The sequence below is a fragment of the Antrostomus carolinensis genome, unplaced genomic scaffold (assembly GCF_000700745.2).
Source record: "Antrostomus carolinensis isolate BGI_N321 unplaced genomic scaffold, ASM70074v2 scaffold2907, whole genome shotgun sequence".
NCBI lineage: Eukaryota > Metazoa > Chordata > Aves > Caprimulgiformes > Caprimulgidae > Antrostomus > Antrostomus carolinensis.
The window spans coordinates 36623-49485 of NW_010326434.1; the positions used below are offsets into that span (position 1 = coordinate 36623).

Below are 12863 nucleotides of genomic sequence, written 5' to 3' on the forward strand. Positions count from 1 at the left end.
TTGGAAGATAATCTGGAATTTTTTCTACCCTTTTGATTTTGTGCCTCAAATGAGCAAAGGTAACACTACTGTTCTCTTTGCATCAGAACGGTGTGCGTAGTGCTCCTTGTTGCCATTTATTTTTCTCCCAGTCTTCTGATTCAGATACAGTATGTTCCCCCTGATGGGGACTAATCAGATGGCCATTTGTTAGAGACATTTTCCAGGAAGCTGAGTTAGGTTGGGCATATGCACCATTTGTTATATACACTAATTGAAAACAAATTTACAAAAATTCTGCTTGCCAAAAGTAATTCTGGCGAGTACAGAAGATTTAACAGCATCCAAGTGTTATTCTTTCAGCTCTGCTCTTATGCATCGTCAAACAAATAAATGATGAAAAAATAACTGATGAAAGGCAATGACTGTCACTGGATTTGTATTTTATTTACTGTGATTTTTCTAATCTCCTCAAGTTCTTTTAGCCGCGTAAGCAGGATGCAGCTAGGAACAACTGTGTCTATCATCCGTGTGTATTCTGCTGTATTAGTGACTCTAGTGATGCAGGTGGTGGAGCAGCCTCTTAAGGCATTGTGGAGGCTTTACCCTGTGCAAAAAGTCAAATTGACTTGGATTTGGAAGTAGAAAAGCAGCGTGGTGTAATGAATAGATTGGAGAACCAGGAGCTGGTAAACCCTGAATTCTGCCATGGACTTGCATGATGTGGCTATGTCATTTGGTTATGGATTTTTTTAAATCAATGGCATCCCATTTTTTATTTCACAGTGAGCAATAAATATGGGTATAATTTTGAATTCCCAGGCAATAACATGTATCAGAGATACTCGAGTGCTGGAATGCAGCTACACAAATAACCTTGGCTGCCTGTTGGAATCAGCAGCCCTACATAAGAATAGACAGGGCAGCAGACTCCTAGTCTCTGCACCATTGAAAGGGAATAAAAATTCCCAGTTTTGCCTCTAGGTTGCCTTGAGGCTTTCTTGTTTAGTGCTTGTACTTGTTTATTTTCCTTGTGCTATGGAAATATATATATAAAAGAATTTAACATTCCAGAACACCCTGTCAAAATGATGAGCAGGCAGTTTGGTGTACTGTCTCCCTTCTCTCCTTTGTGAGTTCTCCTCATGCAAGTGGTCACTGTGGGGCAATGATCTGGTGGTTAAACACATACCAACAGCAGTAACTGAACACTAATCCGTTAACTGCCGTGGCAGTTTTTGTAAATTCATCTGTCTCTCAGGTTTAATACTTTAAGGTTTAAGGGCAAGTTGGCATAACAAAGAAGAATGCGAGATGGATTTCAAAGCTCCATCTAGCACTCCACAAATGCTTTTTGAGGTTTTAGGACCTGGCAAACCCTGCTTAATGATGATGTCTTGGCATAACTATCTGAAGAAGCCATTATTCTACAAACACTGATGTTTTAATCTTTTGAGGCCCTTTGACCTGTTAAATATGCCTGTGATCTATAAATGTGTAATCCAGACCCTGGTCTTTGAAATCATCTCCCCTTTTGTGTGAGGGACTGTTCTGAAGATCAGAAGCCTGTAAACTTCTTACCCATTTCCAGTATGAGAAAAAGAGAGTTGCTGAAAAAATCCTTTGACCTCCTGGCATGATGAGGTTCCCCAGTGTTCCAAAATCTAGCATTTTCTTTCTGATTTAAACATTCATTCTACTCACTTTCTGTCAGCATCACTGTGGCACTGTCCAGCAAATAACTGGCTGATGTTTTACCAGTGTCTTGTTCACCCAGTAATATGGTTGTAGGGATGAAGTACAGTGGTCTTGGCATGGTTGTAAATGGCTTATTTCGTATTTTTTTTTTATCAGAATAGGTCATTGTAGGAAGAGCTGCAGCTTTCAACTTTGAAAGTTCTTGTCAACAAAATCTAAAAACAAACAAACAAAACTGTCCTTTTCCAGCAGGAGAACAGCTAGATAAAAATGTTTGTTGTTCCTGGTGTGTTTTTATTGCAAAGTGCTACAGTAGCAGACAGATCTCTTGCTCTTTGTGGTTGAGAGTGAAATGTCTCTGTGCAGCCATAGTGTTTAACAGGTTGTTGCTCTTAAGTGACTAAAAGCTAATATTTAAAAAGGTTTTAACTTTGGGGTCATAACACCCATGCTTGAGAAAGGAGAAACATTTTCATGCAAGATGTTAGTAGGCAATGCTTTATCTGGATGCTGTCATCGTGCACTTGTCCTCGGTGCTGTTTTGCAGCAGTGAAGGGGCAGTGGCAGTCCCCAGTGTCTCCTGCTGCCCATGCTTGAGTGGGACATTCAAGGTGGGCTTAAGGAAGGTGCTCAGCCACCTCGCTGTGAACCTTTCCCTGCACTGCAGGGCTTGCTGCCCTTGGCTGTCTCTGCACAGTTTCCTGGCAGCCTTTGGCCTTGGGTAATTGGTGGGAAGGCATTTCACACATTTGGACTTTTCACCTCCCCAGCCCCCTGACAAGCTGGAATCGATTGTTATTGGATTGTCTCGCTTGGTTTTTGACACTTGATGGTGCAGCCATCCCATAGCAGCTGCATCTGCCACTTAGTGATCCCGAACCCAAGGATGAGGCGGGCGGTTTGGAGTTACACAGCTGCTGCTTTTCATCTTCCTCTGACGTGTTTCTTGTTTGTACCTTGGCTCTTCTGATAACAGGGTGACCTTGGGAGGCTGACAGCTACCAGAGCTTTGCTGTCTGGTGTGGAAGTGCTTACAGGTGGCATCTTCTGAAAAGGTGGCATTTATGGGCCAGTTGCAGACTGACGAAATGCCAGGGAGCCACTGTGGGACCTGCAATACTCCCACATTTTACAACTGCTGGAGGTTACTCAAGCAGTTAAAGTTGTGCTCTCATTTAGACGGTACCTAGTGGTACTGTATCATGCTTGCTGGCCCCATCCTCATCAGCACCCAGCCCTGCACCACACTGTCTGACAAGCACCTCAACCCTTGTGTGACTGACAAATTTGAGAGGAGGGGAGAGGGTTGTTTTCTTCTTTACCACTGCAATAAAAAAAAGTTAGAGGAAAAGTAATGACTGCGGCTAGGGATGATGACTCTGCCTCTGGAGAGCTAGTAGTTAACATTGACAAATTAGATGAGTGAATTAAATGCCTTGTTTAACTTGAGTTGTGCTCAGCTAAACTGATTGATTGTCCCTGTACTTGCAAAAAAGTGAAAAATAAAACTGGAGTATGTCATTTTTTTATTGGCATCTTGTCTAAGCTGAGCATCTTGCTTAGACTTTGAAAACATCTTTGGTAGCATCATTAATGTCAGTACTGTGGAAGAAATGCCTTTGAAAAGTGAAATTTAACTATCTGCTGGAATCTTTGCTAAATAGCTAATTAAATTAGACTGGGTTTCTGTGTAATGTGAATGCAGTAATTCTGCTCTTTGTTCTGAGCAAGCTTTGAGGTAGCAAAATAGGCAAACATTTGCTATCAAGTCAGCAATCTATTACCCGAGGCATAGTTTGCTTCTTCTGGTTCTTTTTTAATATCAGTTGAGAGTCTGGCCAAGTGTTTTACCCTGCGATGCCACGATACTTTCATCTCTCCCAGTGCTCTCTCAGCGGAGCTGTGCTGTTCTGATCATAGATCGCTAATTGACCCGAGCACATTTGCTCACTGTATGACCAGATTGAGAACAGTGTCCCTTATATGAACTGTGTCTTTTTTGAACTGAACCAGCGTAGGCAGCTGTTGTTTGCCACCATAACCTGTCACCAGCTCAACCCCTCTTGCATGCAGGAGAACTGTTATGAGGAAAGCAGAGCTGGCAGGGGGTGATGTTTGGGTCTGTAGTAAATATTTCTCCTGCAGGAAATGTCACGGGCTTCCTGCAGTGAAATTCTCCCAGCACTTCTGCAGTGGGCTTTGTGGAGTTTTGGATTTTCTTGTCCCTCTTGCTCTGAAACAAATGGAGTGTGCTTCTAGTCCATTGGTGCATAGTGAAGTGGGGTAACTTAAAGTGCATTCCAGTACAGTATTATGCATTGAGATACACAAGAAACATTTATATATCCAGTTTCTTTCCATGACTTAGAGGAGAGAACAGACACTTGTACCTGATAGATGGTGATTCCTGAAACTGCTCCATTACAGTTGCCTCTGACTAAGCCCTAAATAAAGCCAAGCTTTTATTAGGGTAAGTTCTTCCCTGTGGGGTACGTAGACTGCAAGGATTGCTCTATATAATAAGAAAAAAAAAAAAAAAGTAAATGAATGGACTAAAGCAAAACAAAATCCACCTTGCATTTTAAAGGAGATCTGTGCTAAAAAAATGGCAGGCTTTGTTTGAAGCTTTAGAAATTTCCATAACTAGTTCATGCCTCTTAATATCAGGATTCTGGCATTTGTGTGATAAGATGAAGGCTGTAGAATGCAATTTTAATTTGTGAGAAATGAGCTTTTAATTCTTTCACATTATTTCTGCTTTGAAACATAGGGTTAATGAGCATATATCAAGGTTCTGTAGTTTAGTGCAACTACTACAGTTCATCCAATTTAGAGAGACAAAAAGAAATAAAAGGGAAGTGGAATTAGCACAAGGAAATTACACAGATGTGCGAATGACAGCTTCTGAATGCTTAGTGTGAAATTTCAAGGTTCATGCAGATCCTCAAGGGATGGAGCATTTTGAAATGATTAGCTCTTCACATAGTAAAGCCTTCTTCCTTGCAGTCATGGCAACGACTCAGAAGCTCTTCTCTTTTCCAATCTCCCGTACCTTGGCAACAGGAGCGCCGCAGGTTTTTAATCTGCTTCTGGTTGGCTCTTCAGTTGTCCAATAAAAATTCTGACTTAAGGTAACTTTTACAAATGTAATGACCCATTTTAACTGATGAGAAAGGAGAGCTGCAAACTGAGAAATTAGATAGTGACCTGGCTTGGTTAGTCTTACCCCTCAGGTCTCCGGATGCAGCGAGAGTTTAATTTTACCTGGTTTGGAGCCACCCTTGCAGGCAAAAAGGAAACTAAAATTGGCTCAGTTAATACTTAAAAGTGGAACAAGATAAAATCTGTGTTTCTCCTAGAACTTTATAGTAAGGAATCAGGGTTTTTTCTGGTTTGCTTTGGTGTTCTAAGTTGTGTATTCCTCTCTTCAGTGTTTTCATAGGATCTGTGATTTCAAATCAGTCTCTTGTCACTGTTGTGTTAGCGTGGTCATTCTTAGTAGCAATTTCTCTTTAATTCTGAAATTTGTGTGGACCTAGTAAGTGGTAGAGTGCTGGTATTTCCATGTAGAGTCACTTACTCTACATATGTTACCTACATGGAGGCTTAAACATAATTAGAAAACCATTGGGCTGTTGCCCTATTAAATAATACATATCTGTGAGCCAAGCAAAGCATTTGTGTCGTCTTCTGGGATAAGTGTTCTTCTGGATTCCTGTCTCCAAGAGTTTATTAAAATTTTACCACTTGTCTTGGGTGTGAATTTTCAACAGTTGAAAGACAGTTATCTGGCATCTACAAAATAAGTAGGGAGCATAGTTGGAGCAGGAGACTTATTTTTGGTATGAATTAAGGTTTTTTTGTTACTGTTTTTCATTTGGAGGGAAGAGTGTCTGTAAGTTGAAGGACATCATACAGAGATACTGCGTTCACTTTTATGGTCCCAACTTGACCAAAGGAAACGAAGATTTCTCAGGACTGTCCTACCACAATCTTAGGAGAGAAAAGCCTTCCACAATTTAAAAATTTGACTTCTTAGGACTATCACTGCATCCTTCTGAGAAGATATTGCAGTAGATTTAAAACATAACCTTTTTTCTGTCACTGGCTTTCAGATCAACAGGTTAACAAATTAGGGTGGTGTTTTTTCCCTTGACTTTCTTACATATAAGACTACATCATAGTCAGCAGATTAAAATAATTTAAATAATTTTCTGCTTAATGTAGAAGGTGTAAAGAGGGAAAAGTTAGTTGCTGCTGTTGAGGTCAATTTGAGACAAGAACAGCCATAAGTAAAAAGAGATCCTGGAGCCCATTGTCAATAATGAGGCAGCGAGTGTTGCTTCCTGCAGTTCTCCATTTCCAGGTGCCTCGACCATCCCCTCCTCCTTCAGAAATGGTGTGAGGCAAGTGGTGTGGAGGAAGTTTTTGAAGAAGTAGACAGTTTTGCATTCCAAGACTGTGAGTCTGACATCTTCCACAAGATGTTACATTCAAATAACAAAGTCAGGTTTGTTTATATATATTTCTCATCAGTCTTTGTAGTTGGAACAAAGACTTCAAAGACTGACCTTGTTTATATGGTCAATGCAGAATGTAACTTCATTACTGAGGATCTACACCTTCCCCATAAACCTCAAGCCTTTTTCTCCTGCTTTGGACAGGATGCTGCTTTAAAAGGTCCCTGAAATGTGCTTGGCAGTGTGAGATTTGGCAGGAACATTAACTGCTTTGAATAAATCAGATAATCCGAGCCAGATATTCTAGATCAACTGAAACTGTGGTTTATTACTGATTGAATGCAAACCTTTTTATTTGCGTCTACTAAAAAGCACCATCTAAGGTAATGGTAATGTTGCTAAGGAACTGTTTAACTGCCAGATGTATCTGTATGATGCATGAGGTGACCATGGGAACCAATTTGGTGGCAATTATTTAAAGAAAACCTTGCAGTGAAATCATTATTGCATGTATAGTAAGTATTTCTGCAGTTGCATTTGAAAAGCTTGTTTCTGGGAAAAGGTATAACTAGAAATCCATTTAGAGAGAAGGGTCAGCATAGGTCCAACATAAAAAATACATTGCTAGAACTGGGGTTTTTGATGTATATTTTACAAATACTGTTTTGAAGATAAATAGGAAATCTGTATTGGGTTATCAACTTTGTGCAAATTTAAAATGGTTTGGTATGTATTCCTAGGGGACTGAGTCTTTTGCCTGACTTCATTTTTCTTACAAAATTAATTACAGGTTGCTGTATTCCACCCAGAGAACTTATTAACTATGTCTCTCTCTCCAAAGAGTGCTTGGTTCTCATGAGATAAAGTGCCTTCGGCTAAAAGCTGATGATTCCATTTCTGATTCATAAAGAAATTTTGTAAACTTATTTTGGTCCTTACTGACATTTTTCATGAGCGATAACTAATAGCCCTACATTAGGATCAAGCCTGTTATGATATTATCTTATAAAGGAAGCATAGACTACACAAATGATTCTTCAGGGGTTAAATTTTACTTGAAAGGTTATGTACAAAGATTATTTTCAAGCATATATGTCCAATTCAAAGAAGAATTTTCAAATTTGCTATAAACATTGAAACAGTAGGAAAACCTCCTATTGCTTGAAACAATTTTTGTGGAATATATTTACTTACAAGTTGCCCTCAGGATGCTATCAAAATATGTGTCCTAGTGGCATTCTACCATAAATCTATTATGGTACCATTATCATTTTAAGCCAGTAATGAAGTATATAGGAAATTATTATAGATAATAGCTGGTGTAAGATTGCATTACAATTTGTTTATTTTTCCAGTTATCGCCCAGCTGACAACTGTCGTCTGTATCTGTGTAGAGTAATTCAGAATGAATCATTATAAAGAATTTATAATGGCAGGTAGAGTTTGTTTGGATAAGTAAGAGAAATTTCAGTGTAAATAAAGAGGGATGATAATGATTGTGTTTCAGATGAAAAAACAGAGAAAATTGAAGTTCTGTATGGTTCCAGATGAATACTTGTATGGATCTGCTTTTAAAAAGATAGAGATTACTTCATCCTTAGATGATTGTAATTAGACTTGCCTTATTTCTTTGCTTTTAAGTCACTTCAGGTTGCAAGGCTCAGTCTCACTCTGTCTCTCTGCAGCTCTCAGACCAAGAATGATGTCATACCAATGCGAAGTGAATCAGAAAGAGGCTTCAGGTCTTGTGTGTGGTCATTTAGAGACATTGCAACTCATACTGGGGTTTTAGTTGCAAGCACATACAACAATAAGGATATTTTCAAGGCCTGTAACAACTCAGATTAGTTAGATGTATTCTTTTTATAAAACTGAAATGTATTTATGCTCACAATCCATAGTGGGGCTGGAAAACATGTCTAAGTATAGAAAACAGACTGTTTCTGTACTTGTATTTGTACATCCGAAGGTATTTTATTATTGCAGAGAAGAGAATCTGTACAATTACAGTGGAAGGTACTCTTTGAATGCAGTGGCTCATAAATTCAAATAAATAGCTTTAATTTGCAATGGAAAAGTGAAGTTAGCAATATATTTCCCTTCCCTTTTTTTTCTTTTTTTTTTTTTTTTTTTTTAGAATTTTGAAAACAAATTGTCTTTTTAATTTTTCCAATGGTCCAGTCACTTGTGGGGTTAGTAGTCCCATTTTTAGCTCCAAGTGGTGAACAGGACCAAATGCTTCTCTATCAGTTAGCTTCAGTGTGCTCACTTCGAAAGCAGAGAAGTCAGGTTCTTTCTTACTCTGGGGAAATTAACTTTTTTCAGTGCTAGAAGTCTGCCTTTGGAACAGGATTATGATACATTGCTGGAACTAAGTTACTTGAAAGTCTCTTGAGCTTGCCTGCTTTCACCATCATTATGTTTACTGGGAGCTCACGTTATCTGAGCTGGTGTTCAACACTTCTTTGTGCTAATTGAATGGTCTGGGTTTAATTTATTTAAAACATGGTGTGTCCCTCCAGTATGCTTTAAAGGAGCGTTTTTTAAATTACTTTTTTTCTGTAGACAGAGACTCATTCCTCTCCAAGAGTCCTGCATGATTGTTTCTTTGTAAGGTACAAATGAAAAGTTATTCTTGTAAACAGTGTAATTACTAATTTGATGGTCTAAAGTTATTGCATAATTAAAACTTTTGTTTGTCTTTCAGACACCCCGAACATGCGAAAACTTTATCAAATTGTGCAAGAAGAACTATTATGATGGAACAATTTTTCACAGATCAATTCGTAATTTTGTGGTGAGTACTGAACAAATACCAGGTGATGCACAATATGTGATGTCCTCAAAATATTTCTTTAGCTTAATTCAGTTTTAGTTTCTTCCATGTGTGACAACTTGCAATAGATGTATGTTAAATATACCATTAGAACTAGAATTGTCCTGACTTACTAAATTTGTACTTACTAGTCTTACTAACAACTGTCTCTGACTAATATTGTCACTTGGAGCATCACTGCTTTTAGTAGTGCTTTTGCTGGCATTCCAGACAAAGCTTTTGAGAGTCATTGCCTTGGCAAGGCTCTTGTTATCTTCCCCAAGCTGTAGGTGGGTGGTTAATGAACAGAAGGAGAGAGAGAGAGAGAGAAGGGAATGCTAATTTGGATAAGTAATACTGTGGCCTGTTGAGATCCCATTCAAATGAATCTTTAGAAAGCAGATGAGTTTCTGTTGCGGGTTGTGGTACTTGGATACTGTCAGATCATCCTTTCCCAAGTGTGCTCCAGGACTAAGTGCCTAGGCTTTCTTTGTGAAGGAGTTAGAGAGCATCTAGTGAAACAGAATGTTGACTTTGGTAGCCAAAGATCTTTATTTACATAGGTATGGTCCAGGCAGCTTAGGATATTTTAGCTGCCCTCTAACTTCCTTTCAGGAGAATTAACCTGATCTTGAAGGCAGTGCACATCTTTCAGGAGACATCACTGAATGTGACATTCCATCCTGTCATCCTAAAAAAAGCGCTTTTTTTCTTTTGACAGGACTGTTTATCTCAGTTCGTAGTTAAACTCACAATTAAAATTGTGCTTGTGTGCTGTTACTGTGAAGCTAGTCATGGCACGCTCCCTCTACTGGCACTACAATATAGAGTATTATTTCTGTTGATCCTGCCTATATAGACACTGGTTAATTTTGTTACTGAAAGATTTACAGTGATTAATTTTGTTGCTGAAAGATTGATTTCACATGAAGATTTTTCCTACTGCAGATAGTGGGGAGGGATACTGGGAAATACAGATTCAGATACAGAAAATATTCCATATTCCCTCATTTCTTGCCTTCTCATCATGTGTAGGATTGGTAGCAAAATGTAAAGCCTTTTCAGTTCCAAAAGCAATGCATCATCAGTTAAAAAGCAGTTTACAACTCAGCACATAAGAGAAAGGATGATCTGGATAACCCATTTGAGACTCTTTATTTTCCCTGTATACTCACAAGAGACCCATTATTTTTATAAAACTGTAATTCTGCTTTTGGATAAGTAATGTAGGAGATGACAGCCAGCTGATAAAAGACGCTCCAAATAAATAGTAATGGTTTCCTTGTTGCTAACTTGTCAACCTGCCAGGATATAGAAAGAAGAAAATTGAGCAGAATTAGCTTTTATGGCTTGTATTTAATGTCTTTCACACAGATATATATGTAACCTATTGATTTAATTTTAATTCTGCAGATCCAAGGAGGTGATCCGACTGGAACAGGAACAGGTAAAGTTAAGTTTGAATCAAACTATTTTCACTTAATGTGCTGTATTGTTACATTTATTTCCAGACACCTTGTAGATTAAAATTCTCCGGATGGTGTTATGTGGTATATTGTGAGTATTTCTACTTTAAAGCAGAGGTTTTATTGCTATATTTTTACAACCATTTTAACTATGCTCAAAATTTCATCCGATATATTATCAGCCTAAAACTTGGGCACTCTTCCATGTAAAATTCTTGTTGGGTCTTTGCTTCCTTTTCCTTCCAATAAATAAATAAAAATTATAGTGATTTTACAGCTGGCCTTACAGGGCAAAGAACAGAGGAAGAAATGCATCCATGTAAAGTTGCTTTCAAATTCAGCGTTAATGAAATACTTGAGACCTGCCTCGGAATTGGTGAATGGCCAGATACCATCTGTTCTCCCAGGAGTTGCCTTGTAAAGCCCAAGCTGCTCTTTTTCTAACTTTTAGGGATCGCTGTTACTAAACTCTTCTGCCTGTTCTTTCTGCCTTAGTCAGAGATCTGTGTAACAGTCCTATCAGAAATGGTTAGGAGACTTAGCAGCTGAAAGGTCCTCTGAGCATTGCCAACCACAGTAGATACATCATGTAATATCTCTAGTTGCTGCTGCAAATTTGCTCATTTTCCACTTGCACCTTTTATCTACCCACTTGCAGATGTTATCAGCATCCACAGCTCCTCACCTGCTCCTGTGGGGTTCTGCGCATTTTTGTTCTAATTCATACATGTGTCACATATATGCAAGTACTATATTATTCTGTGTGTTCTCACAGGTCATACAAAAAAGTTGTCTTTGTAGTTCTTAAATACTTCAGCTCTGTTTACTCTGTAAATAATATTAGTGTGAGTTGCCCAATAGCTTTACTTCTGCTGCATGCAATATTCAACAGTTACCTACTCTTAAGATTTGAGACTAGTTAAAGGTTCTGTGTTTTGATGGCAGAAGTCCATTAACAAGACTTGTTACTATATATGCTTGGACTGTCAAAAGAAATGTGATTTGATTTTGTTAAAAGGAAAGTTTCAGTTCAAATCCCAAAAGACATAATTAGGAACATCTTTTAAGATGAGAAATTAAAGAGGTGTCAGAAGACAGGAGAAATTTAATGGGTTGACTCAGACACCTTTCACCCTAGTAGGGTGGAGTTCAGATCCTGCTGTGGAATTAAAATTAACTTGCTGGTGTCATTCTTGTCTCTATTTGTGCAAATGTAAAAGTATTGTAAGACAGCACAATTAACAGTAGGCAGAGGACTGTCAGTGCAGCTGCATTGAAGGTCAAGACTCAGCTCAACTGGCAAAGCAAGTAGGAAGTAAAATGCAAATAAACCCATAGGAGAAAAAACCTCCTGTGTATATCCTTTCATTTAAAAAAGGAGTCTCATGACCTCTAGTCTTTTCCATCTTGTTTTCCTCCTTTTCATTCTTAATTAAATACAAATATATTGCAGGCAAGGTATCTTGCAAACATCTGTCAAGACTATTAAAGTTCTAATAAAACGGATGGTGTACACTCAAGTGGTGTAGATTTTTAGAGACTGTTTGCAATTATTGTAGAGTCCAAATGATGCAACTGAATGTTTTTTATTTTTTGAAGAGAGCTGAATTTTAGATAGCCTTACTTAATCATATATTGAATATGATACTATCACAAGAAAATATTGTAAATGGGTGGCCTGGTGGGCTACTAGATTTCTTTTGAACTATCATGCCTGTGTGTTTAATCCTTACTTAAATGAAGCCGCTTAGACAGTTCACAGAGTGCAAGTAGTCTGTCAGGTTTTTTTCCTCGCTACCTGATAGGTCCTGGATACTTGAACGTGAGGCAGAAATTTCACTTTCATATCTGGAGCCACATGCTGTAAGAGGGTGGCCAGACCTAAGGTGCCTGTCTGGCTTCGTGTCTCTCCGCAGCAGCGCAGCCAGAGGAAGGTACAGCTCAGCAGCAGTGTCGGAATATAGTGATGCTCTCCTAGGCTCCTGTGTTGTAAAACTTTTGCTCCATTGGTTTGCATATTATTAATGTGATCAGAAGCATTCACATGTTAGGAAAGCTTGGAGTAATGCACTGGGATTCAGTACTTTGTACCTTTTTTACCTGGGTCTTGTATGTTATTTGTAGTATAAATTCCCTTTTTTATTTCTTCTGGCAGCTGAAAGGAATTTCAATATTTCTTTGATGCACTGCTTCTTAGGAAAAAAAAAATGCATTTTTGAAAGCTAAAATGTCTGTAAGATTTAATGGTCTTTAGAGGTTTACTGGGGAAGTAAATAACAATTTCTCTAACGTCAGAGAAGCATGTAAGAGTAGAACAGGGTTTTCTTCCCAGATATTTCAATTAGCAATAGGGAAGGCTATTTGGAGGTTACCTTTTAAATGCCAATAAACTGCCAGAATTGTTTATATTAGAGCCTCTTCTAGGAAGACTTCAGAAAAAAATAA

At 38.4% G+C, this 12863-nt stretch overlaps 1 protein-coding gene across 1 annotated transcript in view; it reads left to right on the forward strand.

Moving 5' to 3' along the window:
- The window catches only part of PPIL2 (peptidylprolyl isomerase like 2), a 72323-nt gene that overhangs the window by 36444 nt on the left and 23016 nt on the right, over nucleotides 1-12863 (forward strand). Inside the window, exons 12-13 of the mRNA XM_029085856.1 lie at nucleotides 8845-8934; nucleotides 10366-10399. Coding sequence (XP_028941689.1) covers nucleotides 8845-8934; nucleotides 10366-10399 — 124 coding nt within the window. The remainder of the gene's footprint in view (nucleotides 1-8844; nucleotides 8935-10365; nucleotides 10400-12863) is intronic.